General features: G+C 45.6%; 1 protein-coding gene across 5 annotated transcripts in view; it reads right to left on the minus strand.

Annotated features, from left to right (window-relative positions):
• Positions 1-3617: 3617 nt before the first annotated feature.
• The window catches only part of LOC139745860 (uncharacterized), an 87143-nt gene continuing 67537 nt past the window's right edge, over positions 3618-23223 (minus strand). For 3 of the 5 annotated variants that reach the window (XM_071656491.1, XM_071656495.1, XM_071656493.1), the window contains exons 2-7: positions 9237-9357; positions 8067-8200; positions 7307-7463; positions 5599-5754; positions 4832-4959; positions 3618-4322 (exon numbers count right to left, since the gene is read on the minus strand). In XM_071656491.1, the coding sequence (XP_071512592.1) occupies positions 4285-4322; positions 4832-4959; positions 5599-5754; positions 7307-7463; positions 8067-8200; positions 9237-9357 (734 nt within the window). In that variant the 3' untranslated portion in view covers positions 3618-4284. Of the gene's footprint in view, positions 4323-4831; positions 4960-5598; positions 5755-7306; positions 7464-8066; positions 8201-9236; positions 9358-9747; positions 9892-10451; positions 10615-23223 lie in introns of those variants that run through there. The other 2 variants (XM_071656494.1, XM_071656492.1) reach the window with 2 other exon arrangements.

The raw sequence follows: 23223 nt of genomic DNA on the forward strand, positions 1-23223 counted from the left end.
TCGTCCTTAAAATGGAGCCCAAGAAGTCGCAGAATGCGATTTCGGGGCAGTGTTTTTCATATAAACTTCATCTCAAATACCTCATCTGTGCTCTACTGTTCATTCATGTTTCTCATTATGAACAACCATCATCACAAGAAGCTTATATACATTTCATTTCGTCCGGTGCTAATGAACTTGGGCAGCCTACATCATGGAATGTATATTGTGAGTTTCCTTAATAAAACCGTAATACCGAGTTGTTTCTGTCACTATCATGTCCATCAAATTATCATCAAAACACCCTGACAGAGAGAGTCAGCTCTTCACAGTTCTCTCGGACAGAATAAACACTTATTAACTATAAATTATTAGCTCTATCAAACACAATTTGCGCTGAAGTTGGCAGCATTGTACAATTTGGGCTGAAGTTGGCAGCGTTGTACAATTTGCGCTGGTTGGCAGCATTGTACAATTTGGGCCGAAGTTGGCAGCATTGTACAATTTGCGCTGAAGTTGGCAGCATTGTACAATTTGGGCTGAAGTTGGCAGCATTGTGCAATTTGCGCTGAGGTTGGCAGCATTGTGCAATTTGCGCTAAAGTTGGCAGCATTGTACAATTTGCGCTGAAGTTGGCAGCATTGTACAATTTGCGCTGAAGTTGGCACATTGTACAATTTGCGCTGAAGTTGGCAGCATTGCACAATTTGCGCTGAAGTTGGCAGCATTGTACAATTTGCGCTGAAGTTGGCAGCATTGTATAATTTGCGCTGAAGTTGGCAGTATTGTAGATGCCCACCATGCATGTGGCCGGCGAGATGCAGCACCTCCCCTCCCCGCACTGGGCCCAGGATCATCTTCACCCTCAATGCTGGCATGATTTTGATGTTCTTCCACTTCTTCGTGAACACTCTAAAGTCCATTTGATTCACGGTCACTTCCTCTAAAGTGTCGCACGAGGCGGAGCTGCTTAACAAACACTCGGGCATTGTGATGTTTACCAACCACTGGCCACTCTAGCGGCAACACTTTGCACTAATGTACAGGGCAATTGCTCCAAGATGCCATTAAGCGAATTCTGAATAATTAATACCGTGCGACCTCGTGCCAAGTTCTTAAAAAAGAGATCCCATGTTTGGTTTCCTTGCAGTTAATTCCCGAGGGCGAAGCAAGCGCTCCGTGTATGGCATATCAGCGTGAATACGACAGAATGAAAACTATATTTTTGTGTCATGTTGGCAATCGAGCGGCGGACTGACTATTCGCCATCACCAGTTTCAAACGATATTAATTCAGAACAGACCAATCAATGACTCTCGTGCATCTTGTTCCTAGGACACTAAATATGATTATGATAATATGTACGTAGAAAATATGCAGACAGACAGACACGTATCCACTCTCACACGTAAAACATGAGAAAACGTAATTCACATGACTCATTCTTCGTAACTCCATATGTTGGAACTTTATGGTAAAATTTCTTCGTTAGCGCGTGCAGGTAAAGTATTCTCTCTCTCTCTCTCTCTCTCTCTCTCTCTCTCTCTCTCTCTCTCTCTCTCTCTCTCTCTCTCTCTCTCTCTCTCACTTACAGTTCTTCTGTAGTATTCTCGTGTTCATACATTACTTACTTACCCTTCCCAAGCCTCTAATTTCTGATCCAGTAAACATGCCGGGTCTAATGACATCCTTTTCGCATAAAGTAGTGCCCACTTCACAAACCCAAATTTCTTTTCAGGGTAAACAGAATTCGCAGTCTGTTAGATCGACGACCATACATACGTATATAGCAAGACACACAAAGCAAAAAATACATAAATAAACGCTTTCTACGCAACTAAATAAAGCGCATATACAACTTATATGTATTTCTTTGAATACTATGAGCTTTCTTTTTAGTTTAGGTTTATGAAGAGAAGGATTTATTTGCTTTATTAGCAAAGCATAAGATATGGTTACTGAGTCATGATGGGGGATGACGTCAAATCAAGGGACAGAGTTCGCCATCAGCAGCTCTGTTGTTACTCGTTCGTCCTGCTTCACAGCTCCGCCCCCCTGACGACGTCACGGCCATACCCAGCCCAACAACCTCACTTATGATCTGCTGCTCACGACCCATGGTGTTCCCGCCCGCCTAGCGGCAGACGAACACGTACGCTCATGTATGATGAGGACGAATTGATAATTGATTAAACAAAAATGATTGATCCCCGAGAAGGTAGATTACATATTATATATTGAAATGCACAAAACTGCTTCTGGTGAATTTAGAGGTCCAAAATATTGTTCTGAACATGAAATATTACTTAAAACACACACATATTATAATATGTTTGTTAATGCAATCATTTGAATCTTTTGATATTAGCTAGCACTTAGCATTTTTATCATAAAGAACATTGTTCTATACAGCATTTTTTTTTTACTATATGAACATTCTCTAAATTCATTACGCTGGTGTCATTAACTTATAAGCGGTTTTAAAGAGAAAAAGAGATGTTCCCTTTATTGCATAGGGAAAAAAGGTTTTAATAAATTTCTTTGCTCATGACAGTGTTATTGATTTACATAATACTGTGATTACATAAGTGTATTTTAATATATCTTATCTATGTTCGTTCCTTCGTCCAAAGATGATTGAACGGTGTTGAGACGGTACACAAACGTTTTAGCCTACGACAGCGCAACACAGTCAGTCAGTTCATCATGACAACAACGACTGTTATGGTTGGCTGTTGAATTTCGTTTTCTGCTACGAACCCCAGAGTGGCGGGCAGTTTGTGTTTTCTATGATTCTGACCTTTACATTTATTTATTTATAAATAAAGGTTACAAAGTACGATGAGAAAAATGATACAACGAGTGTATCAATCAATGGATTATTTTGTTTCAGACTAGTTAGGGTCGCTAATTCTCAGTACCAAAGTTTCAACATATTTAGCGTTTGAAATTAGAAAACACGGTGTGTATATTTAGTGTCTGAAATTAGAAAAGACGGTGTGTATGTATGCTCCTTTCCATAACTTAAAAGCAGTCCATCACTCATTACATCATGGTAAGACGTATCTAGACTAGTCATATGACTAGTCTAGATACGTCTCACCATGAGTGTGTTAAATATTGTCTAAGTCACTCCTGTTAAGCGAATGTTTCATTTTCTCTAAAACATTAAACAAAAGTGTTCACAGATTAGCGACTTGTCATATTTAAATGAAATCAATTTTCCTTATCTAAGTCTTTTCCCTCTGGAGTTTTCCTGTGTACAAACACCTATTGGGAAATTGTTTTACATCATAACATACTGTTAGCCGACGTTTTGTACTTGATTTTCAACACAGCCTTGTTGCAAGAATGCAGGACATAGTGTGCTAGACATTTAAAACCATCGATGGATCAAAATTCCCCAGTGAGGGCGTGGAATGAATCTTAGAATTATCTTGAACATCTAAAACAAGGTGCTCAAGATCATTATTCGATTGCTAGTTATAACGACACTGACGACCTGAATGACCCTGGTAGTTGACAGTTAGAGCCCAAATAACTAAATGACTAACCAACCTTGGAAATCCCAGCCTAGCTCGCCTGGAAGTCAACTCTCACAACCGAGAATATGAGGAAAAGATAAATAAAACTACAGATGAACCCAGAGAACAACACGCATTTTGTACTGTGAGTGAGACATACATTTCTACCTTTCCACATGTTGTTCCTGGGTTTGTGTACATAATATAAAATCTAGAATACATAATACTTAATGGAACTCAGTAACCTTAATATCTGGGGAGGTTATTATGAATGGAACACGAGTGTAGAACTCTCTCTTTCTCTCCCCTCACTGTACAAACAAGTAATTACATCAACCTCATCATCAACAGGGGCCATCAATCATGATGCAAGAACAGAGAAAACACAAAAGAGTTTCCGACACCAACCAGTTTGGTCGAGAAATATGAGCTTGGTTGACTAGCTGGCTTGAAGGCTGTGTTGCTTGGCTGGCTGAGGAATGATGATAAGCAGGCAGATGACTGACTGACCGTTAGCTTGGCCAGTGTCCTAACTAACTAACCATCAGGCTTGCTGACGACTTGAAAATTAAGTGGTAGGCTTGTTGGTTGGCGGCCATCTTTGTTGGGTGACCTCTGTGCTTGCTATCCCAGGACAAGATAAGTGTAACTGATGACTGGTGCTTGGACAACTGACTGGATTGTAGCTGACGGCTGCATGGTTACTAATGTCTCAATGGTTGGCTGCTGTGTGAGGCACGGCTGTGTGGATGGTTGTCTGGCCCACAACACGATCGGTCGGTTAGACATACATTGGATGTTTCTCATAGAAAAAGGGATCTGAAAGTAAAAGTAAGAACAATTATATTTTCTGTTACTTTAAGGCAGACAGCACTACCAGCTCCCATTTCTTATAGTTAGGAAATGTTTTAGTCTTTCACAATGCTCTGATGCTATTGCAAAAATCTTTTGGTATTTTATGGATTATATTTAAGAGTTTGGAAGTTTTGGGTAATCTATCATTCTTGCCACACAAGTCTATCAGAACATATTCTATTTACAAGATCCACATAGGAGCCTTTTTCATTCCTAATGCAGAAAAATTTCAGATATTCCATCTCTATACAACCTTCTTAAAATCTTTTTCTTTGCAGAGAAAAGATCCGTAAACTTTCTGGTCCTATATTGATACTCATTTCAAACCTTCCAAAAAAATTGCGAGAACTTCCCCTTCTCGGAGCATAGAAAACGGTATAATGTTTGCAGCCTTTCATGTTCACACGGAGGTCTGTATCTTTCATCAGCTCGTAGCATAAGTAAAGCAGATCAGACGCAGCCTATCGACCTACCGTTAACTTTACGCAGGTCGGCGTAGGCGCAGCACTGACGGTACAAGTCACAGCAGCGCCGGTGTTTCCTCTGGCTCAGCAGTCCGCAGAACTTCGCACGACACATCTTTTCGTCTCCTCTTCTCAAGCTTAAAATTTGATAAGAATAATTATTTGATATACTGCATTTTTTTTAAATTTTGAACTTCTACCTCGCTAATACCTTATTATTTAATAATGCTAAGTATAAGAATTATATTTACATACAAATTTGGGAGGTGAAGGAAACACGGAAAAGATAGATAACTGTGACGTATGCAGATTGGAATGAAATAAAACATCCTACTGAAGTCCTACAGTCTATCAGCTTCCCATTCTCCCTTCCTCCTAGTGCTCACACCTGTTCCAACTCTCCAATCAAAGCCTCCCTTGACTCCTCTGCCCCTACTACCCGACCCTCCAACCCAGCCAATAGTCAAAAATGATACTCATTCTTTGGTTTCCCCTCACCTGAACCTGCTTTACATGGAAATGATCCAACTCTTGTTCTAAATAGCTATATAGGCCATTCAGGATATGATCAATAAATGCCCTTGCTAGCTCGAACTAAGTTACCAAACCCAATAAATGAATTACTATATTTACACTGTATACAGTTTTATCATTCATTGTATCACACATTACAGGATACGGTAGGACACACGAAAATGTGTGTGTGTGTGTGTGTGTGTGTGTGTGTGTGTGTGTGTGTGTGTGGGTGGGTGGGTAAGTGGGCGGCAAGAACTCACACATCGTTGTAGCTCCTGGGCGGCTGGTCCTGTGGTCTAGGCTGGGTCTGTGCCGGGTCTGGGGAAGGCTTGGTCTGTGAGTAGCTCGGCGGCTGCGGCTGGGAGCGGGGCTGCTCCTCCAGCACCATGAGCGGGTCCTCCTGCAGACGGGATGACCTGTGGAGGATCGTGCCTTACTACACTGAGGAAGGACATGACTCGGTGTGTGTGTGTGTGTGTGTGTGTGTGTGTGTGTGTGTGTGTGTGTGTGTCGGTGATGACGCCACAGACATAAGGTCACAGTATCTTCAGGGTCATTAACAATTTATCATACAGGGTCGGTAAATGTCAAGTTATCACCACGAAATGAATACCTTTGAACACACTAGTCTCCTCCCAGGTGTTCAACAACGGGTTTTCCCTATGAACGAAGCCCAGATGACGCTTGGTAAGAATACAGAATTTGTTCCCACGAATCATCACTTGTTTCTTAAGTCTATCTTAGTTAAACGTAACCTCTCTATGCGCCAGTTTACTACTTGTATGCAAGGTAATGCTCCATCTTAACTTAATCAGTAATGGAATTAAAGTACTTAGCACACAGTAAGAGAGAAAGAGATATAGAGAATGGCACCTCAAATCAGTCTAAAAGTAATCTTGCAATTTTGGTGAGTTATTGGTCAAGGTTTTACGTTTTCTCTGAAGGCAGACTGAAGCTCATCCGCTGGTGCAGTTGCAAGCACTACCTTGTGTTGCCAAACAATATGGAACACAAAATTTGTCTTCCTTGACTCTGTGTCTAATTAAATTATACAATTTGTTGTTTACTGCATTCATATAATTAAAGGGATAAATACACACACGAAGGTATCTTAAATATATTCTGGTGAAAGGAAGAAGTGCCTTCTAAGTTGGTGTGAGTATTATTTAAATACTTGTGTTTCCCATGGGAGACGAGGAGTTGGTGATACAATAAAGTGGCTCATGTCAGGAAGATCAAGAATAAAAAAGATAAAAAATGGATTAAAGAATACTAAATCCCTTCGCTGTTAATTTTTCCAACAAAATCAAACCGGTGTATTAGAAACAGTGACATATGTAACTGAAGACACACTACAACGCAGAGGAACGAGAATCACATTCACTTGATCGGTACTAACTCTATTGTCTTGATGTACGAATTTCTTTGAAAGTTCCAATTAACATTGTAAATATTGCCTTGTTCTAACAACGCTAACAAAGTATCTGGTGTGTCGTTGCTAAGGTAACGGTGGATTACTGGATACATCTATCAGTATTCATGCAGTAATAACGTCTATAGTAAACATTAGTGCGTCTATATCCTATCTTAAATACTACGATTCAACTCGTGATTATTACAGGACACAGAAGTGGGTACAACCACATCTACCATGATAATAATAACGTGTAGGGGATACTATTATAAATACTGTAACTCAATATAACAAAAATCTATGTCAAAAATACTGGAAATCAGCAGTGGGACGTGAGCAAAATTCATTAGAGTATTGTGAAGAATTGTATCAAGGTCGTATTAAGGTAAGGTGATTTAGGAATGGCAAATGCCATTCTATTCTCAGGTCAATGTAAGTATCTCTCTGGATTATATATATATATATATATATATATATATATATATATATATATATATATATATATATATATATATATATATATATATATATATATATACATATAACAGTCATACCTTGATGGTTGGTCTACTTCTGTTGAAAACTCTTCAGCACTTGCTGGTGGCTGCTCCTGAGGGCTTGCTGGGGGTTCCTGGGAACTTGCCTCGGGCTTCTGAGACCTCGACGAAAATTTGTTAACAACTTCTTCAGGTTTCTCGAAGTAGAATGGATCTGATGAAATGATGACGTCAGTAAATTGCCTCAGAATATCACATTAAGACGATAAAAGTTTTCTTTTTTTTTTGTAAAGGAAGAAAAGTTCAATGAAAAATCGAGTACAATAAATCTGAATATGTTTGATGGTACTGGGTCATGTGCGACCATCACCATATAAATGAGTCTGAATTAAACCTTCGATAAAGTAGAGATGTACAACGATTATGGCTAAATTAACTTAATATTACTTCTACTACTAGTACAACAACAACAACAACAACAACAACAACAACAATAGCTGCTGCTTCTACTACGAATACTACTATAACTGCTACTATTTCAACTACTACTATTATTAGCACTACTACCATCTACTACTACTACTACTACTACTACCACTACTGCAATTATCATCATTACTCTTACTCACCCTGTGACTTGCTGTACTCACCCCGGAGGCAACTGTACTCACCCTGGGGCTGTAATACCCACCTTGGGACTGTTGTACCTACCGTGAAGCAGCTGCTGTACTCACTGTGGGGCTACTTTACTCACCCTGTGGCCGCTGTACTCACCCTGGGGCCGCTGTACTCACCCTGGTCAGGGCGCTGTACTCACCGTGGGGCCTGACGTACTCTACGTAGGCACAGCAGCGGCGGTAGTGTTCACAGCACCAGTGCCACCGGTCGGAGGTCATGATGGCACAGAGTCCTTGCTTGCAGTACTCCTGACCCCAGGCATCACCAGCTAGCCTAGAGGTGAGGTGTGGAACGAACGATCAAGCTTAGCCCCTGTTCTGTTGACTGGTTAATCATCATTAACCTCTCGTTATCATCATTATTCATCATTGCCTTAATGTCCTTGTACAGACCAACTGTAAGGATGATTATAGGGTTAATGGTATACAGGTGTGTACTTATTCCCCACAATATCTTTCGTCCAAGTCATTTTACCTCCTCTCAGTGCGGTTCTTACACCAGCACAGTAGTGAGGGGTGATGGCGAGAACAAACTTCAGCAGAGACAGAACGAACATGGCATTTACTCCACGCGTTTCAGGGTCAGCCAGGTGGCCCTGATGAGCCAGATGGCCCTGAAATGACCCTAACCAGCTTGATAAGTGCATGCGGCGCCCATACCTTGCACTGGGGCGGATGTCCCAAAGCTTTATTTAGGCCAACGGCATCCTCTGTCATCTAGCCTCTCACGGGACGCCTCTCACCGAAGCCTCTCCCAGCCTACCTCTCACCGTCAGCCTCCCTCAGCTCACCCCTCCTCACACTCCCAGCCTCTCCCTGCCTACCTCTCATTGGTAGCCAGTCTCTCCCACCCTTCCTCTTACAGGTAGCCTCTCCCAACCTCCCTCATACAGGTAGCCTCTCCTAACCCCCCTCTCACAGGTAGCCTCTCTCAACCTAACTCTCACAGGTAGCCTCTCCTAACCTCCCTCTCACAGGTAACCTCTCCCAACCTCCCTCTCACAGGTAGCCTCTCCCAACCTCCCTCTCACAGGTAGCCTCTCCCAACCTCCCTCTCACAGGTAGCCTCTCCCACCCTCCCTCTCACAGGTAGCCTCTCCCACCCTCCCTCTGAAATGTAGCCTGGCCCACCCTCCCTCTCACCTCTCCCACCCTCCCTCTCACAGGTAGCCTCTCCCACCCTCCCTTTCACAGATAACCTCTCCCTGCAAACCTTCTTGCCTTACGTTACTGTAGCAAAGACGGACTGTTAGGTTGTGAGCCTTACAACAGTTGTAGGTTGTTCAATGTCCAGTGGGCAGGGTACTCACCCAGGGGGTAGGTTGGCATGTACCAGGAGGGCCTGGGTGCTGATGGTGGCCGTGATGGTGAAGAGGAGGGTCGTGATGTAGAACATGGTATTTACCTCCCGTGCTGGTGACGGACGAGTTACTGGTGACAGGGAGAGAGAGACATGTGTTACTTATATACATATGTATGAGTGCTTACGCTCACGTGTGTGTCGCACGTGAGAGCACACACACACACACACACACACACACACACACACACACAATCGTTACATAAACAATCTGTACACACAAAATCGAAAAGGAAATAAATAATGCTTACATAGATAATGATAAGAAACGAAAACGTCATAAGGAAATACGTAATGCTTAGATACACAATGATAAATAAAAGATATGAAGCATATCAATAAGTAAGTCCTCGTCATACCTGTGTGTGTGTGTGTGTGTAGGAGGGTATTCTATGACCTAAGATTCCTTATCTCCATTTTTTAAGGGATTAGGTGGAGGTGGAGAGGTGTTTATGGCGTACCTGTTTGGGTCATCCTGGAATACAAATGAAACATCCGCGCCCATTGGCTGACGAAGTCACCGATGTCGGCCCTGATTGGCTAATGCTGTATTAACTTTATGCCCTGATTGGCCCATGGTGCAGTCGTTGTAGGCGCTGATTGGCTAAATGGCGTATCTGATTTCGGCGATGATTGTATGAATGTGTATTTACTTCGTTAATGTCAATCTTGTTAACGAGATACAAGGACAGGATATATATATATATATATATATATATATATATATATATATATATATATATATATATATATATATATATATATATATATATATATATATATGGAAAGCTGTGTAGGTATGTATATTTTGCGTGTGTGGACGTGTGTATGTACATGTGTATGGGGGGGGGGGTTGGGCCATTTCTTTCGTCTGTTTCCTTGCGCTACCTCGCAAACGCGGGAGACAGCGACAAAGTATAAAAAAAAAAAAAAAAAAAAAAATATATATATATATCCTTCACATTGAGTTAAGTAAGTTAGGTTAGGTTAGGTTAGGTTAGGTTAGGTTAGGTTAGGTTAGGTTAGGTTAAGTTAGGGTTGTCATCAGCTTAAGGTGAGTTAGGATTACCACTTAATGTGAAGATGGTCGTTACATCAGTGTGACTAAGCAAGACTATGGTCCTTACGACCTGGGCCGGACAGCCGGAGGGTGCAGTAAACATACCTCAACACATCTACCTCTACTGGCAGCTGGTGACGCGTCAGGCGACCTAGGTACGGCAGATGGTGGCGGTGTGGCACGCAGCCAGCTGGGGGTGGGGGAGGGGGTGTCACGAACGCGCAGGTGGCTTGAGCGGGAGGCGCAGCTGGTCCCATGGGACGTCGACGGGACACTGAGACGCCCTTGGAGGTCTGGGATGTCGGGACCGTGTCCAGCGGAGGGGTAGGAGGGGGGATCTCTCTGGGGATGAGGGTGAGTGGGGGGAGGGAGGGGGAGGAGGGGGGGTGTATGTGTTATCATGGCAGGAGATACACTTAGAAAGATAACTTGACACTTTCTCCCTAGCCTGTATACTCGGGCTGGCTACACCAGACCGTTCTCCTCCCGCTGGAATGGCGAAATCTGTTTCTATTTGCTCAAAAAAAAATTGGACGCACCAATAATGCAAATTATGAAAGAATAAGAACATCAATGTAGATGACTGTGTGAGACGTTATGGGCTACCACAAGGCCTGACCTTGACACAGGAGATTACAGGCCGGGGCAACCGCTCTGAAGGTATAGGGGCTGAGTGCGAACGCAGCACACCCGTGTGTGAGTGCGTGGGGGGTCGAGTGTGTCACCTCCATCAAGGATGTCTGGCAGAGGATTAGAAAACATTCGTGTCGCTCGTCAACGCTGTGGGGTAAAGTTGCTCCGGGTCGTAGGTGTGTGGTAGGAGCGGGGGAAGTCGTGTGGTAAGGGTTGATAGGTACGTTGGCAGGAGCTGGTAAGGTTATGTGGTAGGAGGAAAGGAATGTCAGGAGAGTGATTCGTCTCAGAGCTGAGGTGGAATCCAGACGACAACATGAGTCTCCTGGAGGAGTACAGGCACCATCACCTCCAGCATGTCTCCATCGCTTCACTCACCATAGACATAAGGAACGACCATATACACTGAGGGGGGACGTTAGGCAAAGACTTCTATACAGTGCGGATGGGGCGACCTCCAGCATAGATTGCTACAACTGAGACCGACAGAAGTTACAAAGAGATGACTGTATAACTTCCATAATCGAGGCACCGCCGTAACAGCCATAAACAGAACAACATCACTATATTTTCCACGGCAACACAGGATGCCCCAAGGGTGACATCCTGTCGCCAACGCTATTTCACGACTTACACAGCAGAAAGCCTGCCTCCCGCGGACCTCTTTCGTGCAGACGACGCCAGTACAACAGCGGCCTCTAACAACGCACTACCTTAACATACCCACCTGGTATACTGAGAGGATAGCCACCACACTCATCAGCCTGGCAAGACGTCGGAAAACAGAAACACACGTAAACAAGTTTGCAACTGAGGCCCCTGAGGGAAGAGGGGTGGGGGGGGAACCTGGCGACATAGTGCCACAGGAGAGGCAAAAACAACACCAGAAAATATGTAGAATACAACGCCACACAAAAACATCATCAGGTGTCGTAACAACCCAATGAAAAAGACAATAACTCAGGGTAATGAAGTCCTGACAAGCTTGTATGGATTTTGGCGTCGCCCGGAGAGGCAAAGGCCGTATCTGGTAAAGATTGTGACCCTTCTATATTGAGCTGCCTTCCCGCCTTCCCAACAACCACGCACCTCCTCCTCCTCCTCCTCCTCCTCACACCACGTCTGCTTCCGCCGCCGCTGTGGAGGGTACCAAATCAGGCACTGAGATTCGTCATTAAACCCAGACGGTGAAATTACCGAAGACCGGCATCTTCGAACTCACATTAGACCATTTGGAATATGCTCGAGAGAAGCGGCAAGCACGTATATATGGCGGAAGCAAGAGGGACAAACAAAGACGTGAACTCCAGACATGTTGTTGATCGGGAGAGGATGACAGAGATGGAGGACACTCGGTTTCCACGGAGCCTCAAAGCCTCACGGAAGCTCCAGTCATCCGTCGAGACACACAATAAACAGCACCTAACCTGGCTTACTTACATTCCTCTCTGACCAACACATGATATCACATCCAGCCGGTGTGTTGGCGTATATAAATAAAAGCACCAAGTATGCGTACTTAATAAATCACTTAAACGGTACATTCAACGTACACTCTGTATACTCTGCACCAGTTTTCCACTTAAACGGTACATTCAACGTACACTCTGTATACTCTGCACCTGTTTTCCGTCCCGCCACCACAATTACTGTCCAATTCCTCATTTTCCCCCGTCATAATGACTCAGTAAACACAACAACAAGTGTCGTGTTGACCAGACTATGTGCTGGTTGTGGTGTGAGTGAATACGTATGTTGACGACCCTCAGTCACTGGCATCCTGCAGCATCGAGGTTACGATCCACCCAGGAGCAGGGAAAGGTGGGTTCCTATAGTAATCCTTTAGCGCTGCCGCTCACAGGATGAGCATGAGGTGCAAAATAAATTTTGCCGGGGTTGCCGGCACAAATCAATCAGTCTCTAGGGCGAGATGGTCCTCGATTCGCTTCCTTCTGCTGACGATGCTGGAGCCTCTTCGAAGGGGGCTTCTCGCTCGCAGCGTTACCACCTACCGGCGGAGTCCAGGAACAGCCAATAACAGAAGTAATATTGTGTTTCTCTAGTATGATGGACTTCTACTGTGAATCAATGCCATCGCATCTAATCAGGTCGCTAAGGGAGGCGGTGTGTCCACAGGAACTGCGCTTGTAAGGGGGAGAGAGAGAGAGAGAGAGAGAGAGAGAGAGAGAGAGAGAGAGAGAGAGAGAGAGAGAGAGAGAGAGAGAGAGAGAGAGAGAGAGAGACTCCTGCAGGAGGGAGTGAGAGAGACTCCTGCAGGAGGGGGAGGGAGAGAGACTCCTGCAGGAGAGGAGACAGAGGCTCCTACAGGAGGGGGAGAGAGAGACACCTGTAAGAGAGGGAGAGAGAGACCCCTGCAGGAGAGGGAGAGAGAGAGAGAGAGAGAGAGAGAGAGAGAGAGAGAGAGAGAGAGAGAGAGAGAGAGAGAGAGAGAGAGAGAGAGAGACTCCTGCAGGAGGGGGAGAGAGACTACTGCAGAAGGCTCCTCCTCTCCCCTGGATCAACACTGTAGACACGAGCGGGACCAACCATCACCTAAGTCATCAGCGGTCCCGCCCAGTACAGATGCCTTACGAGAAAGTTAGAGGAAAAAGGATAGATTTTTATACCGTCTGGATTCCTTTGTTGTTGTTAGCTGGAAAAAAGAATCTGTTGGCGCAGTGGAGTTGTGGAGAAGGCTTGAGGTGGGGCGGGTGGGTGGGTGGGTAGGGACCTGGCGGATCGGGAGTGCGGGTAATGCGATATCCGCTCCCGCCGTTCCATCTTACCCGCGGAAATAAAACCTCCCTGCAGGTTAACTGTTTATCCTCTCATCACGCCAACAAATGAGGGCTGAAGCGCTTGTCCCTCGGGTCCGGGAGAGTACGAGGTTGGGAGAGCCTTTTGGGAGAGGCTGGTGGTAGAGCGGCCTCAAATATTTGCGGTTGTGGAGGTAAGGGAGAGGCGGGGGAGGAGGGCGGGTCCGGCGCCCTGTTTGCCCAGAGCCCCACCCCACAAAGGTCCTCTCTAGTCGCCTCACACAAGCGACGGGAAAAGTGGTGGTCGCTATTAATACCAGAGCAGCTGGGAGGGGAGTCTCTCTCTCTCTCTCTCTCTCTCTCTCTCTCTCTCTCTCTCTCTCTCTCTCTCTCTCTCTCTCTCTCTCTCTCTCTCTCTTACACAGACACAGACACAGACACACACAGATACAGACACACACACACACACACACACACACACACACACACACACACACACACACACACACATACACACACACGGGGGACCCCCTGCGAAGTGAAGAACTCTCTCTCTCTCTCTCTCTCTCTCTCTCTCTCTCTCTCTCTCTCTCTCTCTCTCTCTCTCTCTCTCTCTCTCTCTCTCTCTCTCCTCGAACCATAGATTGCGCAGATAGATACTCACACATACATACGCTCTCGTTCGTATGCACAGATACGCACACTCACCAACAACCCCCTTCCTCCCCCTTCCCCCCACTCACACCCTCCCGTGCCCACCGATACTCACGGGCGAAAATGTAATCATCAGAGAGCAGAGGAAACCGGACGGTAGGTACGGTAGAGAGAGAGAGAGAGAGAGAGAGAGAGAGAGAGAGAGAGAGAGAGAGAGAGAGAGAGAGAGAGAGAGAGAGAGAGAGAGACAAAAAAAAAAAAACCTCCTAACTTAGTTCGCACGGCTAACACGGCCTGAAATTACTGCACCAACTTCCCGCCCACATCAAAGCCTCATCTGCAAACCACATCGCCAAAAGTCCAGCTACAGTCAACCTGGCCCGCCCTTCCACCGGCAGCCTGAAGGAGCTCCGACGGCGTCCCTGGGGACGCAGAAGGAGGTCGGGGGGGGGGGGGGGAAGCGAGGGGGAGCTGGCGAGGAGGAAGAAGGAGGAGGTGAACGAGGAGGAGGAGGAGGAGGAGGAGAAATAAGAAGAACTGTAGGTAGGAGGAAGAGGAGGAGGAAGTGTTGGTGGAGGATGGAAACTGGTGACGTCTCTTGGTTTGTCCTCAGGGTCGCAGGAAGGAGGAGGAAGCGAAGGAGGAGCAGCCGGCGAAGAGGATGAAGATGGAGGTTCGGGAGGAGGAGGAGGAGGAGGAGCAGCAGCAGCAGCAGCAGCAGCAGCAGCAGACTGGAGATGAGAGACGTCTTAGCGGAGCTGTCCGGGTCTTTGGCGCGCCTCTGGGGTACCCTCTGAAGATCGCGGCACCTCCCAAGGGAGGCCGTCAGGGGGGCCGCGCGATGGACGCCAAAGGAAATGCAGGAGAAGAGGATTGGGGGGGGGGGGAGGGGGAGGGGAGAGGGAGAGGGAGGGGATGTGGAGGCCATCAGCCCATTGGCTGCTCGGCTGGCCACTGGTGGGGGTCGAGCTGCAGCGTGGGGGGGGGGGGGGGAGAGGAAGCGTCTGGGTCGTTCCTGATGGGGTTGTCGTCGAGGTGTGGTTCATCGTTCTCCATGTGGCTGAAGTGATCGACCTGGCTTCAGCCTGGCTTCACCTACCAGCCCCTGGCTTCACCTACCAGCCCCTGGCTTCACCGACTAGACCCTGGCTTCATTTAGAACCACCTGCCTTCACTCGGGTTCACCTAAGTCTGACTGGCTTCACCTAATGTTCTCAATCACTTCTGTTTACTTTGCTACAAGAAGCTGTTTACTTTGCTACGACAAGAAGTGGTTTTCTGTGATGGTGTCTTGTGAGGGGAGGTACTGCACCCTCGTTCCTATATCATTTACGTATATCAGTATACTCAAGCTTAACTTCCAGCACATTGATTTGCTTAAGCTTAACCTCCAGCATTTCAGAATACTTAAGCTTAATCTCCAGCACGTGAGGATACTGAAGCTTAATCATCACCCACACCACAGGTTATAGCGTGACTGGCCGTGACGCACGCATGGGCCGCCCGAGATAGGACTTACGTGGGTTCGAATCCTTGCCGCGTGCAGTCGGTCCACAATTCACCCACCTGTTCATCTCCCCTCTCGGGGTTGGTCGATAGATTGGGTTACCTAGCTTAGCCAGACTGGCGGCTACCTGGCTTAGGCCAATATATATATATAGCTTCGTCTCTTCGATGTATATCAACTGACTGTTATATTTCTCTCTTGTGTCTCCCCTGATGATGTGATTATTACACGAAAGTGCACCTGGGAACTTTTCGTGTTTCATTTTCCCCGTGGACTCATAGGAATATATATATATATATATATATATATATATATATATATATATATATATATATATATATATATATATATATATGTGTGTGTGTGTGTGTGTGTGTGTATAGCGTGAATGGGATGGCATTGATGAAGGCATTCAGTTGCCAAAGACGTTTCAGCTGACATGAAATATATGTAACACATATGTAGTCTGACGTAAGGCAGCAGCGGGAGGGTAAAGCGTTCATTGTTATGATTTTGAGGAATCTATATATCTCTCCAGAGCGTAATTAGGGTCGTAGAGTCGTACTGCACATAGTTAGGGTCGTACTTTATCATACCATGACTAGGGTCGTATTGTATCATTACCATGCCTTAGTATAACTGGTAGACATTTACCTTTTATTCTCTCTAATTCTTCACAATCGTTCATCTTCATCATTTACATGATTTACTAATTTCCATAACAGTGGCAACTCTTAATTACCTCGACTGGTAATGGCATTATCAAAATGATGAGTAATTTCACAAGGTAATTTACAGGCACGACGCTACGACCTTTGAGCACGTAGGAACGACCCCTTGAGTACGATGGTGCTACCCTTGTGTACACTCGACCCGACCTTTGACCTAAGCCTCGAGGGTCATATTCACAGGATTAAGGACAGTGTATATCACAGGGGACGATGATTTATATTGTGTGTGTGAGAGAGAGAGAGAGAGAGAGAGAGAGAGAGAGAGAGAGAGAGAGAGAGAGAGAGAGAGAGAGAGAGAGAGAGAGAGAGAGAGAGAGAGAGAGAGAGAGAGAGAGAGGGAAGATATCTTTTATTGGTGATAAGATACAGAATGAATGACGTGGTATATTTCACGGTGGAAGAAGTGAGTCTAGCGGCCTGGGAGGAGGACAGAGGCCAGGCTGGTGAGTCCCTGAATAACTCATGAGTATTAATGGCAGAATGACAGGCTGGCTCCTGTCCCGGACTCCAGCCTTCCGGTTCCCGGTCCCCAAGTCTACCCGGTCCTCCGAACTGGACCAAATGGGAGGGGGTTTCCCCTCCTCCTCCCTCCACTCCCTCACTCCGAGGGGAGAGGCCGTGAGAGAGAGGGGGGGGAAAGGAATAAGTGCAGAAGATAAGAAAAGATGGGAATATATATAAAGGAAAAGGACGAGTGAGATGGGCATACGAGATAACGGGGGAGGGTGAGGCTATAGTGTGTGTGTGTGTGTGTGTGTGTGTGTGTGTGTGTGTGTGTGTGTCTAGGGAGTTCGGACACACCCCTCCCCCCCCGGAAGCGGGCGGGAAGCCTTCCTCAGGACAGCCGATCCCCAGATATTGAGATGCAAATGGAAGAAACAAAAGCGCGTCTAAGTGCCCGGCGCACCCAAGCCTCCATTCGTCTATTCTTTTGTTTCTTCTGTCGCGAATGTCGCCTTCGAGGAGGGTTGCCCACTTTCTGCGGTGGGCCCCCGGGAGGAGGAGGAGGCCGCCCCCGGCCAGGCCAGGCCAGGCACACAACGCCCAGGAAGGGAAGAGCCAGATATATCTTTCCTGCCGGGGGGATCTCGAAGGGCGTGAGGCTACGGAGGACCTGAACAGTAAGGAACCAACGCAGACAACTGAGGAAGTCGTTTTCTGTAATTCTTTTTTTCTTTAGTGTCTCCTTAATTCTTAGAGTTGGGAGCAGACCCGTGTGTGTGTGTGTGTGTGTGTGTGTGTGTGTGTGTGTGTGTGTGTGTGTGTGTGAGTGGTGTGTGTGTGTGTGTGTGTGTGTGTGTGTGTGTGTGTGTGTGTGTGTAATAACCATTTGTGATTACAGTTTGAGTGTTACGTGTTGCTCCCGTCCCTCCTTCTTGTATATATTAGTACCGTGCCTTTGCTTCTGTGTGGGAATACACACACACACACACACACACACACACACACACACACACACACACACACACACACACACACATCCAAGTCTGTGCCAGATACCCATTTGAAGACCAGCCCTGACGGGGAAGATGAACACCTTGGTTGTGTATGGGCCGCCTGCCACGCCCCTCAGGACATTTGGTTATGTTAAAAACATATCTACGTAAAATTAAGCAAAGTTGAACCCAGGTATTTAGCTTATTTAACTTAGAAGAACTTAGGTCATTAAGTTAACATAGAGTAGTGAAATACAAGTTCAGTTTCATCAAGTTTAAATGACTTCCAGCTCGTGAAATCAAACTTGCTGAAATCAGATCAATAATGGTTAAGTTTAATGCCACACTGAAGTAGAGGTTCAAGTAAGGTTGCCCTGGACGGAAACACCATCAGAACCTCTATAAACACCGAGACAAAGGATAGAAACCTTTGAAAACACCAAGGTATAGGATCAGAAAATCAATATACACCGTGATATGAAATCATATCCTCTTTAAGCACCACGACATAACATCAGACATGTGACTACTATCGTGATATAGGATCAGAACTTCTAGAACCACCGTAACATAAGATCAGAACTCATATAAACACTGTAACATGGGATCAGAACCTCTATAAGCATGCTGCCATAAGATCAGAACCTCTACAGACGCTATTGGTGACGTCAGAAACTACCAGGATCGTAACTTGGGTTCAGAACCTTTAAAAGCACCGAGGAAGATCAGCTCCTATAGAAACAAGGCAACGCTACAAGTAATGAGACATAAAATCAGAACCTCTTATATTTTCACAAACACCAAAGAGGATTAGATCCTTTTAAGCAAATGAAATAGGATTGAAACCCTCAAATGGACTGATATGCAGGATCACAAACCAAAGAATCAAAGTGACGCAAGATCTGAACCCGTGAGGTAATGGAATGGTATTAGGGAGTATCATTTGTAGATTAAGATTCGAACCGAGGCTCAGCGGGTGTTCATATCGATACATCCGAACCCTCAAAACTAAACAAACAACACTTAACCCCGTCCACACAGCCAACCCTTGAGGGGAAATCAGATACTCTAAACACCTCTCATCACCCTAACTCGTGATATATCTTTACAATTGATGTTTCTTTATATTACAATAAAATAATAAGATTTGTGAGAGCGGTTGTATGAGAATTTCATACACATCAATACAAGTGCTAACATAAAATCATGCAGTTCGATACATGAGTCATACACTTTCATGAACCAGTAATATGATCACTGAAAGCTTAATTATATTATAATTCATTGGCATGGAACCTTTTTGTCTAACGTAATACACAGCAGTTTTTTTTTTTAAGTTTATTATCATTTTTCTTTATATTGCGCCATTATCCTTGCAAGAGGCGACTGTTTTGGTGCGTAACATGTCTGATCGTGAGTCGTCTTGTTCCGTTTCCCGCCCAAAAATCCCCTCTTGATGTTAACGACGGCCGACCTTCCCTCCATTAGCCCGCGACGACGCTAAAAGGACCCGGATGGAACGTTAAATATGGCGTAAGTACAGATGCAGGAGCGACCTAATGCTCGTCGCTGGGCCGCGGCCGATACATCATGGAGGGTCGTCGTGCGCCAAGCTTGGAATCAACGACTTGTGACCGATGCCATTACTCCTCCCCGAGCGGCGTCCGATTCCACGCGCGACAGACGACAAGGCGGGGGAAAAATATATATACGTAACATATCGTTTATCGAAATATAAATATATATATATATAAATCTATATCTATACATATATATACTGTATATATATTTCCACACTGTACTAGCTTGGTTTTGAAGCGGGTATCGTTCGGAATGAATAGTAATTAGCTTTCCGCTTGAATATAAATTATCGGCGATAATGTATTCATAACATCAATGAACTGGCGCCGGCGAAACGGACGCAGCTGGGAGACTTGGCGGGAATAATTACGCGCCAATATTCAAATGAGAGTGAGAGACCACTTAGGAGCGGGGGTTGGGGAGAGAGAGAGAGAGAGAGAGAGAGAGAGAGAGAGAGAGAGAGAGAGAGAGAGAGAGAGAGAGAGAGAGAGAGAGAGAGAGCAGGCTTCTGCTGCAGTTATGAAAATCAAGAAATGTATGTGGCATGAATTGAGAAAATGTATACCGTGAGAAAATGTATTCTTTAACGGCCACAGAAAATGCATTTGTTGCGGAAGACATGTATACCTTGAGTTGAATTGATGAAAAATAGTTATATATGAAGGTGGTACCACGAAAATGATGTCTACCATGACACATCGAAATCCGATCACAATCTTTAGCGCCCTGAATTGCAAATTAGCAATGGGAGAGAGAATCATGCATGACTTTGGGATCAACCAATTTCTGTTGGATAGATTTCCTAGAAGGCTCGGAGGAAGGGGGAGGGGTTCCAGTACTCAAAATTTGGATCATGTGTCTGAATTAGGCCTCAAGACTTCTTAAAATTTTTTTAAAAGCGTTGATAAATCTTTTCTTAAAGAATATGGGTGATGTGGAATGCCACAGAATCTTAAATTTTTTGTATTTCTTCTCACAAGAGGTATGAGGTAAAAAACTGTCAGGAGGTTTAAGATTTTAACTTGTGTCATATTCCCAGATATTTTTTGTAAGTGTTCCCCAAAATTGATCAACCAGTGTGCAGGACGGAACGACCCGTGAGCACGACGGTACGACCTCTTGAACACGACAGTACGATCCCTGAGCACGACAGTACGACCTCATGAGCACGACGGTACGACTCTTGAACACGACGGTACGACCTTTTGAGCACGACGGTACGATCCTTGAGCACGACGGTACGACCTCTTGAGCACGACAGTACGACCCTTGAACACGATGGTACGACTCTTGAACACGACGGTACGACCCCCCGAGCATGAAGGTACGACCTCTTGAACACGACAGTACGACCCTTGAACACGATGGTACGACCCTTGAGCACGACGGTACGACCCCTGAGCACGACGGTACGACTCTCTGGTATGGCAGTCTGGCCTTTGGTCTGTGGTCAGGTTAAAAGCCCGGCTATCATACCCAGAAATCGTACCATTGTGCTCAAGGGTCGTACCGTCGTGCTCCAGGACCGTACCGTCGTGCTCAAGGGTCGTACCGTCGTGCTCCAGGACCGTACCGTCGTGCTCAAGGGTCGTACCGTCGTGCTCAAGGATCGTACCGTCGTGCTCAAGGGTCGAGCCGTCGTGCTCAAGGATCGTACCGTCGTGCTCAAGGGTCGTACCGTCGTGCTCAAGGATCGTACCGTCGTGCTCAAGGGTCGTACCGTCGTGCTCAAGGGTCGTACCGTCGTGCTCAAGTGTCGTACCGTCGTGCTCAAGGGGTAAATGTCCTAACCCTTGAGATAGGAGCGAGCTGGTCACTCACTGAGACACATGGACAACAAAGAAAACGTTGATAACTGAAGCTCGTTTAAAAAACACGAAGAAAATGTCTAAAATCTTTTGGGAATTCCACTTCAAAGGTAATATGTAAATGAGTCTGCAGGTGGGATGATTTTAGAGGATAAAGTATCATGACAGACAGTCTGCTTTGGAAAAAAAGAATACTGGTGGTGCTTAACATATGTATATATTTTCCTTTTAGTTTTTCGAAAGAAATATGACGACCGTTATATTCGTTATAACGGTCTTTTACCGGTTATAACGGTCAACCGTCTTCGAATTTCGTTGTACCGCTCAAATCTTTTCGAAGAGAGTAAAGCATTGGATATGAGAATGAAGTGGAATAGACGAGCAAGCACAGGCGCAAGGTCCAAAGCACACCTTCTCAAGGCACGAGAAACCTTGCTTCGTTTCCAGAAAGAGAGAGAGAGAGAGAGAGAGAGAGAGAGAGAGAGAGAGAGAGAGAGAGAGAGAGAGAGAGAGAGAGAGAGAGAGAGAGAGTGCTTCCTGGATCACAAGCACATGTTTAAGGTTCCCTACCCTTCTTTTCGGATTAATCTTTCAGAAGTTCAACGTTCCGTTTTCTTCGGGAGTTTCTGCCAAAGTTCATCGTTCCGTTTTCTTTACGGGGCTCTTCAGCAGGTTTCAACGTTCCGTTTTCTTCGGGTAGCGCTTCTATTAGTACCTGAGATCCTCTTGTGTTGTTCCTACAAACAACCCTACACTTTACACCACCCTTAACAAACAGGAACATTTTTTTTGCTGTAAACAAGTACATTGGTCTACTATAAAACAAACAAACCAACAGCCTAACACGGCGGACCAAACAGACATTCTTCGCCATAACAAACACAAACAAACACCAAGATACGGCAGCCTAAACACAAACAACGATATTCTTCCCTTCAAGATAAACACAAACAAACACCCGGGCGGGGCAAACACAAAGTCCAGCCCACCACATCCCATGCCACGCACACACACACACACACACACACACACACACACACACACACACACAAATAGTAAACACAGACATCCGGGCTTCCGTGGTGGGGTTGTGGTTAGCGTCGTTGACCATGATTCACGCAAGGGACCTACCTCCCTCCCCCGGGGTTCGAGCCTTGGGTGTGGCACTCGGCCCACGCCCAACCCAGCTGTTCATCATTTCCGCTGAGGGTGTTGATAGACAGACATAAGCTGTTGTGTGTGTGTGTGTGTGTGTGTGTGTGTGTGTGTGTGTGTGTGTGTGTGTGTGTGTGTGTGTATGTGTGTGTGTGTGTGTGTGTGTGTGTGTGTGTACACATGAATAAATAAATGGTACATCTACAGAGGGTTGATAGACGGGGCCACACGAGTGGTACAAAACTCTCTCTCTCTCTCCGTAAACCACACACACACAAACACACACACACACACACACACACACACACACACACACACACTGGCGACCAGACAAATGCTACTTCTACGTAACAAACAAACAATCACACACACACACACACACACACACACACACACACACACACACGGCAGTGCAAACAAAGGCGTCCTCCTCCTTCTTCATCCGCAATAAAAACAAACAAACACACACACACACACACACACACACACACACACACACACACACACACACACACACACACAGACCGCCACACTCCAGGCCTCTCCCCTGTGTTTGTTTGTTGACCACTGTCCACCAGGGGCCAATCAGGCTCTCACCAGCCCTCCACCCCCACAC

Source organism: Panulirus ornatus, chromosome 63 (assembly GCF_036320965.1).
Source record: "Panulirus ornatus isolate Po-2019 chromosome 63, ASM3632096v1, whole genome shotgun sequence".
Classification (NCBI taxonomy): domain Eukaryota; kingdom Metazoa; phylum Arthropoda; class Malacostraca; order Decapoda; family Palinuridae; genus Panulirus; species Panulirus ornatus.